Raw genomic sequence first — 20,054 nt, forward strand, 5'->3', positions numbered from 1 at the left:
ATTTTTTGTTATCTAAATACCTACATAAACTGGTACTTTTATTTTTAAAATCCCACACCACAACTGTTGACGTGATTGCCAGGATCTTTACGCGGATGGAAGAGTAGAATAATTGACAATAAACACATATCGTATGCCTCCGACAAAGTAAAGGTGGTTTGTGAAGCAGTTTCAGCTATCACATTATCAATGATACAATTTTCACCGGAAGGCGTAGTTTGAAGCTTTTCAGTCGCTGACAGCTGCCTTGACTCGAAGAAATGGAGCATATCCGAACGCCAAAGGTAGCTAACATTTCTAGCTAATTGCAAATAGATGGGATACAGTCAGCAGCTCGGCCTTGTCTTTGGGGGATTTTTGTAATGCTTTAGTTGGTGTCGTTTGCCAGATATCAGTGTGTAGACTAAATATGTGTGGATCGATCCAATACAATGATTGCTAGCAGGTGTCGCCAGCAGCTTGGAGTGCCAGACGTGACGAGCGTCGATGAGCTGTTTGTTTTTTTTTTCCCGTGCAGCAGATAGCTGGGCGCCCTTATTGAAATATCACTACTTGCACGCCCTATTAGTGATTGAGTTAACGTTACACTGTCAAGCCAGTTAGTGCATTTAGTGTGATAATAAATCAGAAGGAGAAACCAAGCTACAATCAGACATGACTGTAAATCCGATAGTGCTATATGGTGTTCACACCCTGGGTGATCATTGTAGGACTGACCTTTTTACATACAGTCTCACTATTTTACCATTTGGACAGTTATCCTAACCATACGATTAAGAATTGGGATTTTTCTCACTCATTGAATGCTTTTGACTGTCCAATCACCCGAACTCCAAATAGGTACTGAAGACTAAACTGAAGCCAAACAACTCCCAAACAAGTAAGATGTGAAGATTGCTGCAGTACTGACTTGGCAGAGCATCACTAGAAACAATACAATGCAGCAGGTGGTGTCTTTGGCTTGCAGACAGTGATGGTTTCAAAGTATTTGCAAACAAATGATGAATATGATATGATGACTTAGATTTTTCTTTATTAAATTGTTGTTGAAATATGTATTAAAAGTGCTACAACTAATAGACTGTTCACCCAATGTGGAGGTATGAAAACATGTCACTGTCCATATACTTCTGGACTGCAGAGTTTATGGTTGGAGGCTATCCTTTAACATTTACCACTCAAACTTCTGCATAGGCCTGTGTTGCTCATAAGCTGGGGACACAGGCTAGGCCTACTCTTTTTTGTATGTGTATTGGTGAGGGTGTGTTTATTGAAAGGTGAGCTTTCTTATATCATGTTAGGAAGCAGTGTGACCTAATTTTTGAGCCTCCAGGATAATCACACTTACTAACTAGAGGGGCACTCAGAGAGGGCAGACCTGCGCCAAGGCCAAAGTCAAACAACATACACCAGACTTCAGAGAAATAAAAATTAACTTCATAGTAAATTTGCCAAATCTGCAAAAAAAAATGAATGGATGCTTCCCTGGTCCATGCCTCATTCCTCCACCAAGTTCAGTGCAAACCTGTTCAGTACTTTTTGCATACTGAATGACCTCCTTGGTGGAGGTAATAAAGTACACTCAATTCTTACATAACACATTTGCCAATGGAGTAAGGATACTCTGGGATCAGGTGGGTGTGTTTCCATGCAGACTGGGTGTGGCCCCACTGTCTAAATCCTCCTGTTTGTTTGCTTGAATAAAACAGCACAAGAGAGCCTTGCTATTCAGAAAAGGTAACCAGATGTTTTCACTTTGTGTAAAAAGGCGGGTACTATGTGTCTTTGAGTATTTTGTTGGATGAAACAGTTTTTAATTAGCATTAACCCTGTGGTCAATCTGCATCAGAAATTAGCTGATGCTTTTGAAAGATTTACTTATCAAAGAAAGTAGGCAATTTTTGAACTCTTTTTGAACTCGTCCTGACGTGGTGTTGACCCACCACGCTGCATTTGCAGTACTTTGAAACATAGCTTAGACAGCTCCATTAATTTACAAAAATATAAACCTTCACTTCATCAACTTTCATGAGATTGAATGAGATGTTCTGTCTCTCTTTTCCTCTCTTGCTAATCTCACTCATTCACTCACACACACTGCTGGCTTCCTGTATGTGCTATGAAGTCTGCCTTTGACAGAGCTGTGTCCTGCTGGTTGCTGGGAGACAGAGATAGACTCAACCATTTCATCATATCTGACAACAACAGGAAAACGGAAACAGGAGAAGAAGTCTGAGTCAAGAGAACCACTGCTGTGATGAATCATGAATTTGGACAGTTAGCAGCGACATCAGCAAATCCAATAGTCTAGTAGCCTTTTGGCCACAGAGTGAATGTGAATAGTAACAATCAGCATATTTTGTTTTAATAAGGATAACTATTATTCTAATGGATTTTAGTTTTAAAAGGAATGCAGGACTGTAGAGTGAATATGTATTTAATGTCCATCAACAGTTTCTCAGAATACATGCCTGTCATATTGGGACTGATCTTATTAAGCTCTGTGATATTTATTTAGTAGTATGGTGTAATAGTGTTATAGACAATATGCATACACTAATGAAGTACATTTATCCTTGACTGTTGGTTTTCTGTCAAACCTTATTTAATGGAGTTTTGAATGGGCGCTCTGACCATCAGGGAATATAAAACCGGTTGTTTATTACAGCTGGACCGCAACCTTCTTCCTGTGTGAAAACTTGTGACTTGAGTAAATGTTCTACAGTCAGTATCTACTGTATGTGTGTTTATGTGCATGGATGAATTGGGGATGGGATTATTGCAAAAACATAACAAGGCTATACCTAATCTGTATAGCAGAATACATTTTCAATAACTTGGGAAATTAAAAAGATGAATTGGGTTTGGCTTGAGTTGGTAAGGGTTGGTTAAATTAAGGTCCAGATAGTTTATTTATCATGAGTGTTACATTATTCAGTGACTACCATCATTAAACATTTTTGTACTATATCTGGAAAACATTTGTGACTCTCATCATAATGGAACTGGCAGCTGATATAGAGGGCCAGGTGGTCTGGATTAGGTAGTGTGCCAGCTGGAGCCAATGCCAAGTGCCACTTGCATTAATTTAACAGGTGTCATTGCTGTCAGCAAGATCCTTTTCCTCTTTTCAGTATATCCTGTATATAACTTTATAACCAGCTGACAAAGTTAATCTTATTGTTAACTACCAGCTACCTGCAGATTAATGTTTGTGCGTGTGTGTGTGTGTGTTTTGTTTGCAGGTGGAGCAGGTGCGACTTTTGGATCGTTTCAGCAACAAATCCACAAATGGCACACTGTACCTCACAGCTACACATCTCATCTTTGTGGAGAGCAGCTCTAACAACTCAGCCTCTGCAGGACAGGAGATCTGGGTGAGTCCCTTTTTCTCCAAGCAAATGCAAAAATATGGATGCAGCCACCATGAATGTACCATTGGTTTTTCATTGGTGAAAATGTGATAAAAAAAACACTTGGGCTCAATCTACAGTGCCAAGTGTTAGGTGGGTTAAAAGGGAGGCTCCCTATGACTAAATCTCCATATGCGACAGAAATTTCACCTGCTGGTGCTGATTTACCAAAAGTCAGAAGTGATATGGCATGATTTCAAGCACCTCAATTCCTGCGGGTAACTGAGTTGCTCATTTGACCTGTTTTTAGCCTTCTAATTAACTTTTTTTTGTCTGCAGTATATTATTTTTGGACTCCCACACTGGAAGGAGTTATGCAGTGAAATGTTGCCAGTAGCAAAATTATTGCTGCTGTTTTTTTCATAATCTGCAGCCAGTTTTATCTGTTTTAAGCTCCTTGAAGCACAGTTGGAAAAAGCTGACAGGCATAGGAAGTACAAGATAATGGAGTTTAAAGACTGGTGTTTTAATTGCGGAGAATGCCGTAAATGACCATTCTACAGAAACTTGAGCTTCAGTGTGAAGTTGGCGTTTGCTTATCCGCAGCCACACAAAGAGCCATCGGTGTTACCACCACAAGGAAGTCTGGAACCTGATTTGTGTGTGTGTGTGTTGTTGTTGTTGTATTTAGAATGCCACAGTCTGCATTGTTGAAATGTTAGTGTGGTATAAAATGCTTTATGCAGCAGATCCCGGGCCACGACCTCCTCCTTCCTGCATATGTGCTGAGAAAAGGGAACATTTTCTTTGACTCTTTTTTGTATATTTGGTCCTGTTTATGTGTGTGAAGGTGTCTGTATATGCATGTGCTATGCGTTGTATGCTACATTAATCTGCATTTGTGGAGGCCATTTACAATCAGTCTGTAAGTCTGAGTGAGAGTTTGTCAACTTTTGTCAGACTTATTGTACTTAAAATATAAAGTATTAAACAGCAGTGTAGTCAGTGTCTCAAAAGCTGGTGAGATTGGCATTTACAAGGTTGAGGCAAACAGTAGTTTGCGATTACTAATTTCACCATGCCCTTTGTGTGTGTGCGCTTTTTAAAAGGCAGTGGTTTGCTTTTACGTCCTCTTAGAACATTTTTGAAGCTATTGTTCTTGAATAAGCATCATAGAGTGTTACATTAGTTAATCATCACATTCTTGCTTGTTTATATGCTTTAAGTTTACCTGAGGTGCAGAAAATAATGAGAATCACAAAAGTGCCTTGTTTTGACCATTTCTTCCTATCTGTTATTTACTGGTTCTTCATGATTTCTAGTCACACACAGACTTGTATGTCATATAGAGGTTCATAGTGCATACTTTATACACAGTACATGGATAACAGCACTTGCATTTTTAGTAATATGCTGCTGTTATTGTTAAATAATCGATTATCTCTTCTTCCCTACTTTTTCTCTTTCAATGTAATTCAGTCAAATTAATAGAAACAAATCATCACCTGATTTAAACCAGCAATCCACTGAATATAATAAATGCTCTTTTTTCTCTTTGCTCTGTTCCTCCCTCTCTCCCTTCCTTACAGATTTTGCATCACCATATAGCCTCTGTGGAGAAGCTCTCTCTGACCACCACAGGCTGTCCTCTGGTCATCCAGTGTCGTAACTTCAGGGTCGTTCATTTTGTGGTACAGAGAGAAAGAGACTGCCACGATGTCTACAGCTCACTGCTGCGTCTCCTACGTCCTGGTGTGTTTCAGTGTTTCTGTCTGTGTTAAAGTCATTGTTTCTGCTTGGCTATTCAGTGGGATCTGTGTGCTATCATTGACCTTCCTATCCTTTTGTTGCTTTCTTGCCCCTCCTGTTTTTATTTACATTCATACACAGTGTTATAGATATTATCCTCTTCTGGTTTTCTCCTCCTCTGCCCAGTATCCTATGAGGAGCTCTATGCCTTCTCCTACAACCCCAAACAGAATGACCAACAGAGAGAGGAAGGATGGCAGCTCATTGACCTGGGGGCGGAGTTTGAGAGGATGGGCGTCCCCTGCGACCAATGGCAGCTCACTGACGTCAACAGAGACTACAAGGTAGGCAGTTGGCTAGAGTTGTAAAGTATAAGTGGAGACAATTTGTCAAAAGGAAGATCCTTTAGCAGTTGTAGTACTTCTTTGTTATCTTGGATGTTCTAGCCTCTCTTATGTGCTAAGAGCAAGGTGAACAAGCATATTGTCTCTACAATGTTGCACTTTTTTATCAGCATTACATCCTTTATAATTAAATGGATAAACACAGAGATTATGTCAGTGCATTTGGTTTGCATATTGTCCATGTAAAGGAAGTGACAAAATAAAACTAAAACTAAAAAAAGTTAAATTAAAAAAACAAGAAATACTTCCAAATGGTAATAAGCAAGCCCAGTAAAAACAGGATTTGCTGACGGTTGGTAAACCTTGGCACCTTCTCTGTTGTAGGTAAAGTTCATTGCACACAAGGAAAAAATAGAGTCTAAATAGAATAGAATATAAAGAGTAGGCGTTTTGTTATTTGGCAGCCATTATAGAAGCTGTACATGTTTTATGTAGCTGTGGTGTATGTTGTTTTGGTATACAGTTGTATTTTGGCAGTGTTAAGTACAAAGTACTTTAGTGTGCTTTGTGCAAACAATGTCCTGGCTTGTCAGGCCCAAATGTGAGGCAATATAAGCTGGCTATGACTGAGGGTGTGGTGATATTGTAGGGAAATAGTTATTGCAGTAAATTGGGCAAACCAGTTGGATATTACCACACACAGACATTATGCATGCAGCTCCAGAAGAGGGCACTAGAGCTTCATTAGTTTACTCAGTGCTAAATATTATAGTATTATAGACAAACAAAGCTTCAGTCATTTTTTTGTCTCTAAATAAAAATTGATCTGCTTTAAAGAAGTGATTACTCCCAGGACAGTGCAGAATATTATGAGCCCCAACTACAATTTTTGCCTAATTACTGTAAACATTTTGATTCAGCACAATATGTGTATCTTGTTTTCCAGGTGTGTGAGACATATCCACGGGACCTGTATGTTCCCATCACAGCCAGTAAGCCTATCATCGTGGGGAGTTCCAAGTTCAGAAGCAAAGGACGTTTTCCTGTACTCACATACTTCTACCAGGAGAAAAAGGTACTTAATAAACTGTAATAGCATACTCACAAAAGAATACAAAATGTTTTACAGAGTGGGAAAAGTAATCTTTTTATGCATTTATTTTATAAAGTTTTGTTTGAGTTTTTGGTTTGTTATAGTACTTTATAAAGAGAATGAGGAAGGGGAAAAATACTATTGAAAGGAACAAGACTGCCATTATATTTTACATTACACCCACGGCACATAATTGTTTAAAGTCTTGCTAGTAAGAGAGTTAAAACATAAAGATTTCCCACAAGGTGGCAATAGAGGAAAGGCCATAGAATTACTGAAATTGAAAGGAGTATTCTCTAGGTTATATGAATATGCTAAGCAAATTTTATGGGAACGTGCACATGGAATTGCGTAACAACATGTTCATAGTGGCTCTGCAGGAAAACTCATAAGGTGTCTAACATGGAAAGGATTTGTCCCCTGCGTACATGTATGTGTTTAACAAATTTCATGGAAATCTGCTCATTATAGAGGGTCACCAAAATTGTTAGGGATCACTGTTTGAGGTTCATGAAATTTTCAGGGAAATCTGGACAGTAGTTGTCAAGATATCTTGTTGAGTACAAAAATGTCAGAGGGACCGATGAACAGACATGACTATTATTGCACCCTACAAAACAAAACTTGTATTAAACACATTTTAATATCCTGCATTAGTCAACTGCATTAGTCAACTTGTCAAAACCTGACTCTTAATAACGGTTTGGCAAAACTAGCTGTCTGCACTCTGCACACAGACAGTCTGCATCAGTGCATTTTTGGCAGATGGACTTCTGGGTTTTTTTGGAATAGGTTCAAGCACAGGCTATATAGTGCACCACAAAATGGCTTAGTCATTATCAACTATCCATTGAGGATTAGAAAGCTGAAACACAATACTAATGTTTTCTATCTATAATCAAAACTAAAAAAAAAAAGCAAAATGGCTAATACATTTATATCAATATTTGAACTCCTTGTCAATTTGATAAAGATAAAACAAATATTCGGTGAGCTATGAAGGGAGGTTATGACTGTGGTCAAATGATCTAGTTTTAGTTGATAATTCAGCAGCGGTATTTTGTATTTTTGTAACTGTCCTTGTTCTGACTCTGTTCACATTGATAGGCAGCAGTGTGTCGATGCAGTCAGCCTCTCTCTGGGTTTAGTGCACGATGCTTAGAGGACGAGAGCATGCTGCAGGCCATCAGCAAAGCCAATCACAACAGCCGATTCGTCTATGTCATGGATACCAGGCCAAAGGTAAAGTGGTTATAACCAAACAAAGACCTCAGAATAACATGTACAATGTTTATTAACAGCAGATATGTTTTTTAAATGTACTGTATTTACAAACCTGGGGAAAATTATTGGCGCTCCTGAATTACAAGTTCAAATGAACCAATTTTGTATTGCTAGTCTATTTTTAATGAAATGTCCAAAGTTTCTGAACGAAAAGATTAGTGAAATAGTGAAACACAAAATGTACCCCAGGCACACTAATTGGCACTGTTCATCAGTATTTGGTTGTAGAACCTTTGGCATCAATGACAGCCTCTAAACATTTCTTGTAGCCATCTAGAAGCTCCTTGCACATGTTAGCTGGTAGCCACTCTTCCATTGCTGTTTTCTTTAAGTTTGCAGGTTCCTTTTTGCATTAGCAGGTTTCAGCTCTCTCCAAAGGTTTTCAATGGGATTTAGGTCAGGACTCTTTGCTGGCCGATCCATCTTTTCCTTTTCAAACATACTTTTGGTAATGAACCCAGACGTAAAACTGGGTTCAATACTACATAAGCAGACAGAGTAGGAGAGAAGCAAACAGATTAAGGGCTGAAACCAGTTGACACTAGGCAGAATGCAAATACAATGCAATGACATAATAAGGGTATTATGTCATCTGGCAACATTTAGAGACTTTTTGAGCAGGCTTTAGCTACAAAAGTAGTTGTTTACATCAGTTCTACAACAGTTTTCAACCATGTTCTCAGTTTTGAACACTGACCACACACCATTAAGCCTTATACTAGGTTTTGACCAAATATTGTTATCTGTTTTTTCTGTCCTGCAGTTGAATGCGCTAGCTAACCGAGCGGCAGGTAAAGGCTATGAGAACGAAGACAACTACTCTAACATCCGCTTCCAGTTTGTTGGCATCGAAAATATCCATGTGATGAGGACCAGTCTGCAGAAACTGCTAGAAGGTTAAACACCTTACTACACACATCAGGACACATATAAAACTGTCAGCGCATTTTTTTGCAGATTATGAAGGGTACTTCTATAATTAATAAGACAAAGTGCAAGTAGTCAGTAAATGGTCTATGTATGTTTCTCTCAGTGACTGGGACTCGCTCTCTCTCCATGAGTGACTACTTGGTTGGCCTGGAGAGTAGTGGCTGGCTACGGCATATCAAGGCTGTTGTAGACGCAGCTATCTTTCTCGCCAAGGTACATTTTTTAACTTTCCTTGTTCTTGATTTTTCTTTTTCTGAGCGTGCATTTAATCCCACATTAAGATCTTTATTGAGGATATTCAAGTACTTTTTTCTGAAGGTAATATGTGGCATCTTCCTACAAACAACGTTTAAAGCATGCACTTTAACCATAATGATATAATCATCTCTACCTTCTATAAATCTTAACTGTCCACCTTCAACCTGCTCGTAATTGGCCCATTTCCACTAACCAATCATAAACACTGACTTCCAAGGACTGCTTAATTTGTTTTAATCATATCACAATATTTTGCTGTCTGTCTTCACTCTTCATCCCAGGCGGTGACAGTGGAAGGAGCCAGTGTGTTGGTTCATTGTTCAGACGGATGGGACAGAACGGCCCAAGTCTGTTCCCTAGGGTCCTTGCTCATGGACCCTTACTACCGTACAATGAAGGGCTTCATGGTACTAGCCACACACACACACACACACACACAGTTTGGTACTATTTTAAACAGGGGCGGACTGGCCATTCGGAAGTTTGGGAAGACTCCCGAATGGTCTGTCCATTTCAGGCTGAACTGGCCGGTGGTCAAAGAGTTTTGTCTGATATCAGTTACTGTAGCAGGGACACGACAGGTAGTATTGCATGTATTATGATTTTTATTTATTTATTTATTCATTTATTTATCCATTCATTCATAGGGCTATATATTTTTATAGATTATAAACAACAGTTTGCAACATGTTAACACACAAAGCCAACATTAAATCAACATAAGACACGCCAAAACAGACAACAACAAATATTATATATATGTATGATGTACTTAAAAACATTATGCATGTATGTGTGAACATTTGTAACTATTTTAGCCCTCTATGACTGACTGCACACATTTTGGTAGTTAGCAGTATATTGTGACTCTAGCTCAGGCTTGCCTGACCTGGTCTTGTTTTGATTCAGTGCAGTGGTGATGTGCTTATACAGAGGAGGAGGGTGTCAGTAAGACATCCTATAGTGGCTTGAAGGTCTTCAGCATAATCTGATTCTCTTTATACCACAAAAACATTATTAGTGTTGAAATTACTGCTAAAGATTTTATGCACGCAAGTATAAAGGGCCTGTAAGTCCGAGGCTGAATTACAGTACCAGTATGTCCCTTAGTTTAAAAAAGGACCAAAGAGCTGATTATGAATGAATCAATATGAACTTACTTTTCCCTTACGTTTGTCTTTTAGGTACTGATAGAGAAAGACTGGATCTCCTTTGGTCACAAGTTTGCCGACAGGTGAGCTTTCAACTGTGTCAGCCGAGAGATTTAGTCAGTGTTTGCGACTAGCGCAAACTAAAACAGGAACTCATAATTGCATTTGCCCCATTTAATATTTCTTTATATTGTATGACTATTGTATATTACCTGATTTTTATATATATATAGACTACATACTACAGGTGGACTCAGGTGGCTGCAGGGGGTAGTTGCTCACCCTGGTGCCCCAGAGGCCAAAAAATACTTCACCTACCAGTGCCCAATTGACTGCCCTCATTGGTGCCCTTTCACTGGAAGAAAATGTGATAGTACCCTGTAAAATACCCCTAAAACAGAGAAAACATGATAAAGTCTGCTTTAAGGCTGCTTTAGGTGCTGTATGGTTGTCCTTCTAGTGGAAAAAAACTGGAAGTGCTATATAAAGTATATTTACTTTAGTGTTTTTACTTTTCACTACCCTGAAAAGATCTCTCAAAACAGGTAATTCTCAAAGCATAATATAGTATAATATGTTTTTACTGCAGATGTGTTTGAGAAATAAACATTTAAGTTGTTATGCATTCCCTCTATTTTATTACAGAGATGCTGTTTTCCTTATATTCACCCTATAAAATGTTCATCTCAATTGGGGATGTAGCCCTCTTACATAACATGCTGCTGTTCTCTCCTAATGGGGGCCAACAGAGTGTATTAGGTGCCATATATTTTTTTTGCTCCCTCCCCTCAGACAGCCTGAGTCCACCATTGCTACATGCATACTAAATATATACTATTTATACTCCTTAGCTGTTTCTTCAATGTGAAATTATGTGTTTTTGTATTGTGTACCTGTAGGTGTGATCAGTTGGATGGGGATCCCAAAGAGGTGTCTCCTATCTTCACTCAGTTCCTGGAGTGTGTCTGGCAGCTGACGGAGCAGTTCCCACAGGTGTGTGGAAGTGTGCGAGCGACATGATGTTTATTGTATTTACACAGATCAACAGTATTTGCCTTAAATGTGGTGTTTTATTGTATTTATTTAAAGATAACTCTCTCCTTAGGCATTTGAGTTCAGTGAGTGGTTCCTGCTGCAGATCCATGAACATGTCCACTCTTGTCAATATGGAAACTTCCTTGGCAACAATCAGAGACAGAGAGAAGAGTTGCAGTGAGTCCAACAAACACACACGTTTGTGTAGAGTATTTGTCTTTTTAGTTGGTTTGTTTTCTCAAAATGTTCCGCATGTTTTCGCTTGCTATAGAGATGACAACTGCAACATATTATTTATTTTATTATTTTTTTTTTTTTCTAAGAGGATAACCTTTTTAAACTTTTCTTGTCTTTTATTGACAAATTCATCATCAGATCTCTACTTGAGAGGCTTTGAAGAGACATTGAAAAACAGGTGTAAACAAACATTACTTGTGTGGCTTCACTTGTAACCATTAACACAGAAGTACGACTTCTAAAATAAACAGAGAATTGGGGATTGGCCAAAAGTGGTTCTCTCTTTGGAAATATACAGTAAACAAAATGTAGGTTAATTAATATAACAAATAATTTGTCAGTTGCTGGTGGGGACACTGCCAGAGAAAAATATTCCACATTGATTTTCAGATATTTCTCTGTTTGTTTAAACCTGGAAATACTCATCGTCATCATGTGGGAAACAGCCACATGCTGTACCAACCTAAAACAAGCATTCTTTATTGTGGATTGTAATTCACACTGGTCTGACAAATACTTTATGTTCTCAAATTACACTGTCCAGCCTCATTACCTGCTCTGTTGTATGTTTCATTATATCAGAAGATTAATGGAGCAAAACAATGATACACACCTGCACAAGGCGGTTTTGAAAACAAATACTTATATAGACTGTATTTTTGTTACCGCTCTCTGGAAGTATGGATATGTGCAGAGGGCAGTGAAACATGATGGAAAGCATAGATTTCTTTCATGATAGAAAACATAACTACATTTATTTTATGGTGGGCTCTCTGTAATTAATTAATAATTGATATTGGTTTTTGAAGGACTAAAAAATCGTTTCATTAAGCTGTGTTTGAGTATGTCTCCTTAACTATTGTTTTGTATTCAAGGCTCAGAGAGAGGACACACTCACTGTGGGCGTTTCTAATGAGCGAAAAACAGAACTACTTGAATCCATTCTACAGCCCGGCATTCTCTGAATTGCACCCTGTGTTGGAGCCTTCCACCCTGCCTTACCATTTCAAGTCAGTACAGCCTTCCTCACCCTCCTGCTATTGTTTACATATTCATAGTGCTATACTTTTTCACATCTTTCTACAAGGAATCTTATCTTTGTGTTTGTATGCACCTGTGTCTCCAAGGTTCTGGAGGAACATGTACCACCAGTTTGATCGGTCCATGCATCCACGTCAGTCTATCCTTAAAACCATTCTGACTCTGAGAGAGAACAGCCGCAAGGCAGAGAGCACATTGCAAGCACTGGAGAGTGTGAGTTGGCATACAAATCTGTGTAGCCCATATGTTTAAGTTAAGATGTTGTTGTTTTGTATATTCAGTGTGGATATATACTGTTGTTGCTTTTAGGAATGCAACGATTGATCAGCCACCAATCATTATTATTATTATTATACGTGATTGGTAGATCTGAATGAATGCCTCTAGTCACAGATCACCCTAAAACCGATCACCTGTGGTTGATACTCTGCTTTGTGCAACTGTCAGAAGCACTGTGTGCTCTTTAGTGTAGTCCCATCTCCCACCTTGTTCAATGCGCCAATGCGCAACAGGCCACGAAAACAAAACAACATGTTGGCTGTGTGGAACTTTTACAAAGTGTGTGAGAATGATATAACGCATGCCATCTACAATGCATGCCAAATATGATCGATATCGGCCATCAATCGGGCGATATCGGTATCGTCGCAAAAAAACGTGATCCCATTTCTACAGAAAAAAGAGTAACCATGGTTGCAATTTTTTTTTCTCATTATCCCAAGATCATGAGTTAATCATCTTGCGTGGATAACAGTTTTTTTTTCTTGTGATATTGGTACAGAATAGGGCCACGATTATTTTGAGACAAGATAATTATCTTATTATTGTTGTCTTGAGATAAAATAATTGCAACCTGTTGATCTGTTGTCCTGTTCCTCCCTCTCTGTCCAGAGGCTCCAACAGCTCGGTGTGACCCCTGTTGCAACCTCTGAACCCCCTGCCCCTCCTCCCACTAGAGATCAGCACTCCAACTCCAACACCCTGCCACCACGTCCCGACTCCCTCATCCTGGGGGCACCTATAAACCACAAAGAAGTGCAGCGGCAGGTGGAGGAGGATGGGCAGGAGGAGGTCGGCGAGGAGGCCACAGAGAGCACCGACACAGAGCGGACAGTAGAAGGCAGCAGTGGCACTGAGAGCAGAAAGCAGAGCTACGGAGAGCTGGAAGGGACATACAACAGCGAGCTGGCCAAAGAAGAGCCAGCTGTTGTCAGTCTGGAGTTTGGAGTAGCACGCATGACCTGCTGAGATCAAACGAGTATTGTGGGAAACTGAGAGACAGGTGACTGAGAGAGAAGGCTTAGAAGTGTGTGCATGTTAAGAGGAAGCTGTCATTCTGTATGTGATTACGTACTGATTACGCAGTGGTCCTGAATGGGCCGAGTGGATGAAGTTGTATGTCTGTATAGTCTAAATCTCTATGGAAAGCCTCATTATTATGTCATATATAGCACCTATAGGAAAAAGGCTTGTTTTTTTATGAATGTTGAAAAGCACTATAGGGAGGTAATGAATAGAAAAAGAGAATAAATTCATCAAAAAAAAACAGCGAGTCTTCTAGTTTGTGGCCTTGATATTCCAAACATATTTCTCCTCATGAAATCCCACACAAAATCACAGTTTTTGGCAGCAGAAATATTTCATTACATCCAACAGTTTGAATCCAACCTAATCTGAATGTTGCTTGTGACCTGAGCTCATTTTGCTCCAGTCGGACAGATTGAAAAAAATAAGAATCCTTAATGATGTAGAACGTCACTTCTACATCATTAGGGATATTCTATGATAGTAAATTAAATGCAGTTTGAGTTGTGTTTTTTTTGTGGGCTGCGGTCATTTCTCTTATTTAACCATTGATCTGACAACGGACCAGGTCCAGCTGTCCAACTGTCCCCTTTATTGATCATTTAATCCTATTTTACCTCTCATATTGATCAGATAATCTGACTTCCTAATGTGCATTGATCCCAAAATCCTATTGGACTTCTGAGTCTGCCATGTCAGTGGCTTATCATATATGACAGCTGACCGTGATCATGGGTCATTGTCATATGTAGGACATGATTGCTGGACTTATTTAAAAAAGAGAATTTTACTGAAGTTGAATTAAAACATCAACTTTCGAAGATCAACAATAACCCAACACAGCACTTGCTGTATATCAGACTGTGTTACTTGATATGTATAACATATATATTATCATTTAGCACTATACAAATAAATTTAATTGAAAAATTGAATAACCAGTACAGCTTACTGTAGCTGCCAATGCTGGATGTTAAAATACCTTTGGAATAAGCACAGCTAGATAAAATATTGTTATTGAAAAAAGTAATGGAATGGCTTTAGGTAAAAAAAAAAATCTTAAGGTTTCTTCTTGTCATTGCCACATATTAAAACATTACTTTGTTTTAACTGGGTTAGGTTTACTGCCCTGGGGAGGTAGCATGTGAATTTAGGGCAAAAGTTCTCATTTCTCATTTATTTTTGAGCCAGACTGTGTTATTTCTTGACAACATAATAATTCTGTGTTAATTTCAGACTATGGTTGTAAGTTTGCTTCATATCAAAGCTCAGAAAGGATTTGATCTTCATTGGATTTTATTTACTGTACAGGAAAACATTTTCTCAATCAGTGTGCTGCAGAAAGACAGGATGTTAAACCAGGAGGATGTCAGGATGATCAGGGTCAATGTGTAATGCTATGCAAATTCTTGATCATATACATAAATTTTGTTTGTACTGAGCTTTCCATGGCAACTTCACAACACTAAACTCAGTTCATTCTGCTGTGTTTTATCCAGCCTGGGTGCTATTAAATACTTGGAATTTGTGCTTACAGCTTTGGCAGTGAACTTCCTCCTTATACACCAATCTCTTCAGCAACATCACATACTGTAGGAAAAAATTGAGTTCTTACACACACATAAACACAATCATACCCCATACAGCCATTGGATAAACTGAGCACTGGCCTCAGAAAACTCATTGTCTATGAGTAAACAAACAAATCATTATTCATCTGTAACAACTTGCAGTGAAGTTTTCCTGGTAGTATATACCCCTGTGTCAACTTTTTCCAAGCTCCATATGCTCAAAGTTAACTGAAAAAAAGAGCATAAGTGAAATGTGGTTTCACCCTTAAATTATCTTTTCATTCATCTTTCACCTGTTTTATTCTCTCACAGGGTTTCTTCTTATTTTTTGATTTGACTTTACCAATCAAACCTTTTTAACATGGTCAGTCAATTTTATGCATTAGATTGATGAATACAGGCAATACAATAGATGGCTTTATTATGCCTTATTTAAATTCCAAAGTAAGTCTTACAGTGTGAAGGTAATTTCAAATTGCTTAATTATGTGTATAATATAATTATAGTGTTATATATATTTTGTATCAGGAAGTCATTCAAAGTACAAATTGAAATTTTGGAATTATTGCATATTGTGGTTTATGACACATTTGGAATGTTGACAAAGTGGTAACTGAGTTTATCACACCTCTAATACTAATTCACTGCTGTTAAGGCAGTCTTCCTGTAGCCTACTTGTGCACATTATTTCACATTAAACATTGAGAAGTCTCTTCCAGAGACAGGCTGCCGAGGGGCTCTCCCAGGGTTTTGAATCATTCAGTACTGTACGCCATGCTGGTAGAACACCACTGAGGACAAGGAGGGAATACTGTACTTACACTCAACACAAAAGCATTCAGTACTCATTCAAATGTCTATACACACTGAGAACAATCCAATACTCTTAATGGGCCATGTTTAAGTCACTATTTCAAACTCTGGTCTGTGTACTGATAGCAAACAGAAAATAATGTAAATGAGAACAGCTTCATTCGGTATTGGGCTGTATAAAAACACTGTATATGTCAGCAGAGAGAGGAGGAGAGAAGCAAAGAGGTAAAGGACTGAAACCAGCTGACACTAGGCAGAATGCCTGGTTGGGTATTAAAATTAATGAAATGAAAAAATATTTAACGGAATGAATATACTGTATATAGCAATTATTCTGATTATTGTTATTGATTTTTTTCATTTTATTATTTCTGATATTATTTGGATGAAGGTAGGTGAATGTTTTTGTGTGTATATGAAAAAGACCGAAAAACACTAAAAGAGACATTGTGCACAGTTTACAGGTTTTCAGAGTGTGTGCTTAGGTGGCTTAACAACAGTTGGTACCACTCCCTGTTGATTACTAAAGTAACAAAAGAGCACAGAGGGTAATCCTAGGGGGTTTAGTACACATACATACACAAACATGAACATGTGTGCTGACACACACACACACACACACACACACACACACACACAAACACATTCCATCATTATCTTCCAGCTACAGATTAAACTAAGCTATTGTGTGTGTGTGTGTGTGTGTGTGTGTGTGTGTGTGTGTGTGTGTGTGTGTGTGTGTGTGTGTGTGTGTGTGTGTGTGTGTGTGTGTGTGTGTGTGTGTGTGTGTGTGTGTGTGTGTGTGTGTATAACTGAAACTTCAAGCATATTGCACTTGGCTACACCCCTGTAGGTTCATAGCAGGTGTTTTTATCATCTGCCAATGATAAAACACCTGCTGACATTACTGATTAGGGTGTGTGATTTCATGTTGATTAATTTAGAGGCAAAGTTCAGACTACTGAATTTGCCCTTATCTTAATCAATCAAGGAATATTACACAGCCAGACTTTTTTTCAGTTGTTTGGTTACACAGTGGTCAGTTGTTTGATTTTAGCTTGTAATACACCATGTGAAGTGAATAAGGTGGTGAAGTATTAGTTTTTATCTTCATGTTTTGATGTTGTACTGACACTCCAACTAATCATATAATGTATGAAGTGGATTGAACACCATTGGCACCATTGGCTATGGATAATTAAAGTTGGATGATAAGGGTATGTGTTTTAATAAATCAAGACAATTACATCATGATCTTGGGATTGTAGAATAATGAGAGAGGGCTTTACAGAAGGACCGGCTACTGTATGGTCACTCCCTGGTGCACTGAGGAGAAGCAGACAAGTGCAATTTTTACCTAGACATAATTTGCATCTCTGGATTTCTTTGCATAGGAGGGGCTGTGCTCTTTTAATTTCAAATAATGATATATACTGTACAGTTGAAGTCAGAAGTTTACATTTGCCTTAGCCAAATACATTTAAATGCAGATTTCCTGACATTTAATCCTAGTAAACTCAGGTCTCAGGTCAGTTAGGATCACTACTTCATTCTAAGGATGTGTGTATGTCAGAATAATAGTAGAGAGAATGATTATTTCAGCTTCATTTTCTTTCATCACATTCCCAATGTGTCAGAAGTTTACATACACTTTGTTAGTATTTGGTAGCATTGCCTATAAATTGTTTAATTTGGGTCAAATGTGTCAGGACACCTTCCCCAAGCTTATCACAATAAGTTGTTAGAATCTTGGTCCATTACACCTAACAGAAGTGGTGGAGATGAGTCAGGGTTGTACGCCTCCTTGTGCGCACATGCCTCAGTTCAGTTCAGTTCTGCACACAAATTTTCAGTTGGATTTAGGTCAGAGTTTTGTGATGGCCATTCCAGTTCAGAGAGAAATGGGCCTGAGAGACAAGATGTAAAACTACACTGAGATGGTTTTTGGTACTTTGGTATCACAAATATATCTTCTTATGGACATCAAAACCTATCAAAATGTAAAATATGGGAGCTTTAATGCAGGTGAATTCCCAAGAAAGCTGTATTCATTTACATGTTTTTCTGTTTGTGTTGTCAAACATAAGAACAAGTTTGAAATTGTGATTAGAAGTGGCCCTTTAAGACTAAATGATAACTTGCTGAAATACAGATTTTATAGCCACATCATCATCTAACAAAAGCACCAAACACATAAGTTAAAGACAAACACTGTGACTGTCACTGTGATTTCGGCTATATTTTCTTTTAAATCACTCAGAGGGAAAGTAAGAAGCGACACAATAGCTTTCGTATTTCATCTCTCAGAGTACAACCTCCATCTGGGTAAGAAACTGTTGCTTTGTCTCTCTGCCACTCACTCACATAGCCAAGATTTGTCCAGAAAATCGCTAGATTTGTCTCTAAGTGCTTTTTTCACCACAAAAGATGACAGTTATCAATTTGCAGTATCACTTCTTGACATCCATTTGGTTATTTGCAGTTGTCCATCAGTTTTAATATGTCCACACACAAAAGGCAAGTATTTCAGATTTGATCCATTGTTCCAGAAGGCGAATAACACCACCTGCTTTCCAGCTGTGTGTAACAACCCTCATCTGTAACTGATAATATTTGAACTTAATCAGTACCAATTATAATATACTTATCCCTCCATAAGAATTGAAAAACAAAGGAAAAGAAAAAAATGGAAAATTCAGGAGGGTGATGGATGCCTCAGAACACCATCCCTGAATTCGTTCATTTCCTTTGTATACTTTCTGGGTCTTAAGACATCATCTCAACTCTTGTCAAATAATTTGATGTTATTGAAGTGAAAAAAAAAAAAAGCTATATGGACACACAACCGTTATTTATCGAAAGTATGGATCTCGAGTTTACAGAGAAACAAGAAGAGCAAACATTCAGAAATAATTTTTTTTCAAGTGCTTTATTCAGTGTTTTTACCAGTGTTACTCGCATGGTCAATTTCTTTTGGGGATGAAGAGGAGACTTCTGTGGATGATTTGGCTCCTGGTACGAATATCCTGAAAGGAGTCCTAACCAGGAGAAGCTAGCTGACTACAGTGACAGCAATGGTGGTGAAGACAACTCCCATGAACACAATGTCACCAAACTCTGTCTTTTGTTATTGTTCTGAGTGAGAGACCCGTAGCAGCACACAGTTACATATTGTGTGTTTAATGGGGCTATTTGTAAGTCTTATCTGCCAACAAACATAGTTTTTTGCCAGGAGTGGTGATTGTCGATTGACAAGATCTTCGGCCATCATTGCCTAATACAAGATGCTATAATACACCCTCTGAATGGTGCTACGTCTTCAGGGCAGATTGGAGACAACAGTGAGTCGCTATTGGAAATTGACAAGAGGTTGGGCTTAGCTGGTTAGCATGCTAACATCAGTAGAAGAAAAAGTGATAGAGTTAAGCAACTTAGTGTTGCTTTGCACCGCTGGAGACAGCTCTTGGTAACTAAAAGGATGAAGTTTGATGCTAATTACGCAATGTTTCTCCTAGACTGGTAAGTAAACAACTGTTAATGCTAATGTTGGCTATGTAGCAAAACTTGCAAATAGCTCCTTTAAAGCAACTAAGATGTTTTGATATTTGGAAAATCTTTGATACTCAAATCCTGTACATTCAGCATCATGTCATCTTCTCTAACATATTCATATATCCGTCTAGCCATCCTTTTATATGGATTCCCTTTGCCATACATGTATACAGACCCATGTGCTTTTAAAATAACATCAATATTTGCATCCTGAGGCTCTTTGCTAGCAGAGCATATAGTTTAAAAGCACATTTAGCAGCTACATGCAGGCATAGTGCAAAAGAAAATGTCCTTTAACTGTCCTACTTAGTGCTGAGCTTCACTCAAGGGGCTGAAAT

General features: G+C 38.4%; 1 protein-coding gene across 1 annotated transcript; it reads left to right on the top strand.

Annotated features, from left to right (window-relative positions):
- The first annotated feature begins 82 nt into the window (after window positions 1–82).
- mtmr6 (myotubularin related protein 6) lies at window positions 83–15,318 on the top strand. Its single transcript, XM_056364752.1, has 15 exons — window positions 83–284; window positions 3,246–3,377; window positions 4,943–5,105; window positions 5,289–5,446; window positions 6,393–6,521; window positions 7,647–7,781; window positions 8,587–8,719; window positions 8,857–8,966; window positions 9,293–9,418; window positions 10,196–10,245; window positions 11,062–11,155; window positions 11,268–11,374; window positions 12,310–12,444; window positions 12,562–12,688; window positions 13,367–15,318. The coding sequence occupies exons 1-15, from the start codon at window positions 261–263 to the stop codon at window positions 13,721–13,723; spliced, it is 1,980 nt and encodes a 659-aa protein (XP_056220727.1). The 5' UTR covers window positions 83–260; the 3' UTR covers window positions 13,724–15,318.
- Window positions 15,319–20,054: the final 4,736 nt, after the last annotated feature.

Source organism: Seriola aureovittata, chromosome 20 (genome assembly GCF_021018895.1).
Source record: "Seriola aureovittata isolate HTS-2021-v1 ecotype China chromosome 20, ASM2101889v1, whole genome shotgun sequence".
In the NCBI taxonomy this organism is placed as follows: domain Eukaryota; kingdom Metazoa; phylum Chordata; class Actinopteri; order Carangiformes; family Carangidae; genus Seriola; species Seriola aureovittata.

What these genes read in the sequence shown, in the direction of transcription:
- mtmr6 (XM_056364752.1), top strand. Translation starts at nt 261, where the DNA reads ATGGAGCATATCCGAACGCCAAAG. An exon ending in CAGCTATCTTTCTCGCCAAG is followed by an intron (nt 8,967 to 9,292) that starts GTACATTTTTTA and finishes TCTTCATCCCAG; the next exon opens with GCGGTGACAGTGGAAGGAGC. An exon ending in GGTCACAAGTTTGCCGACAG is followed by an intron (nt 10,246 to 11,061) that starts GTGAGCTTTCAA and finishes GTGTACCTGTAG; the next exon opens with GTGTGATCAGTTGGATGGGG.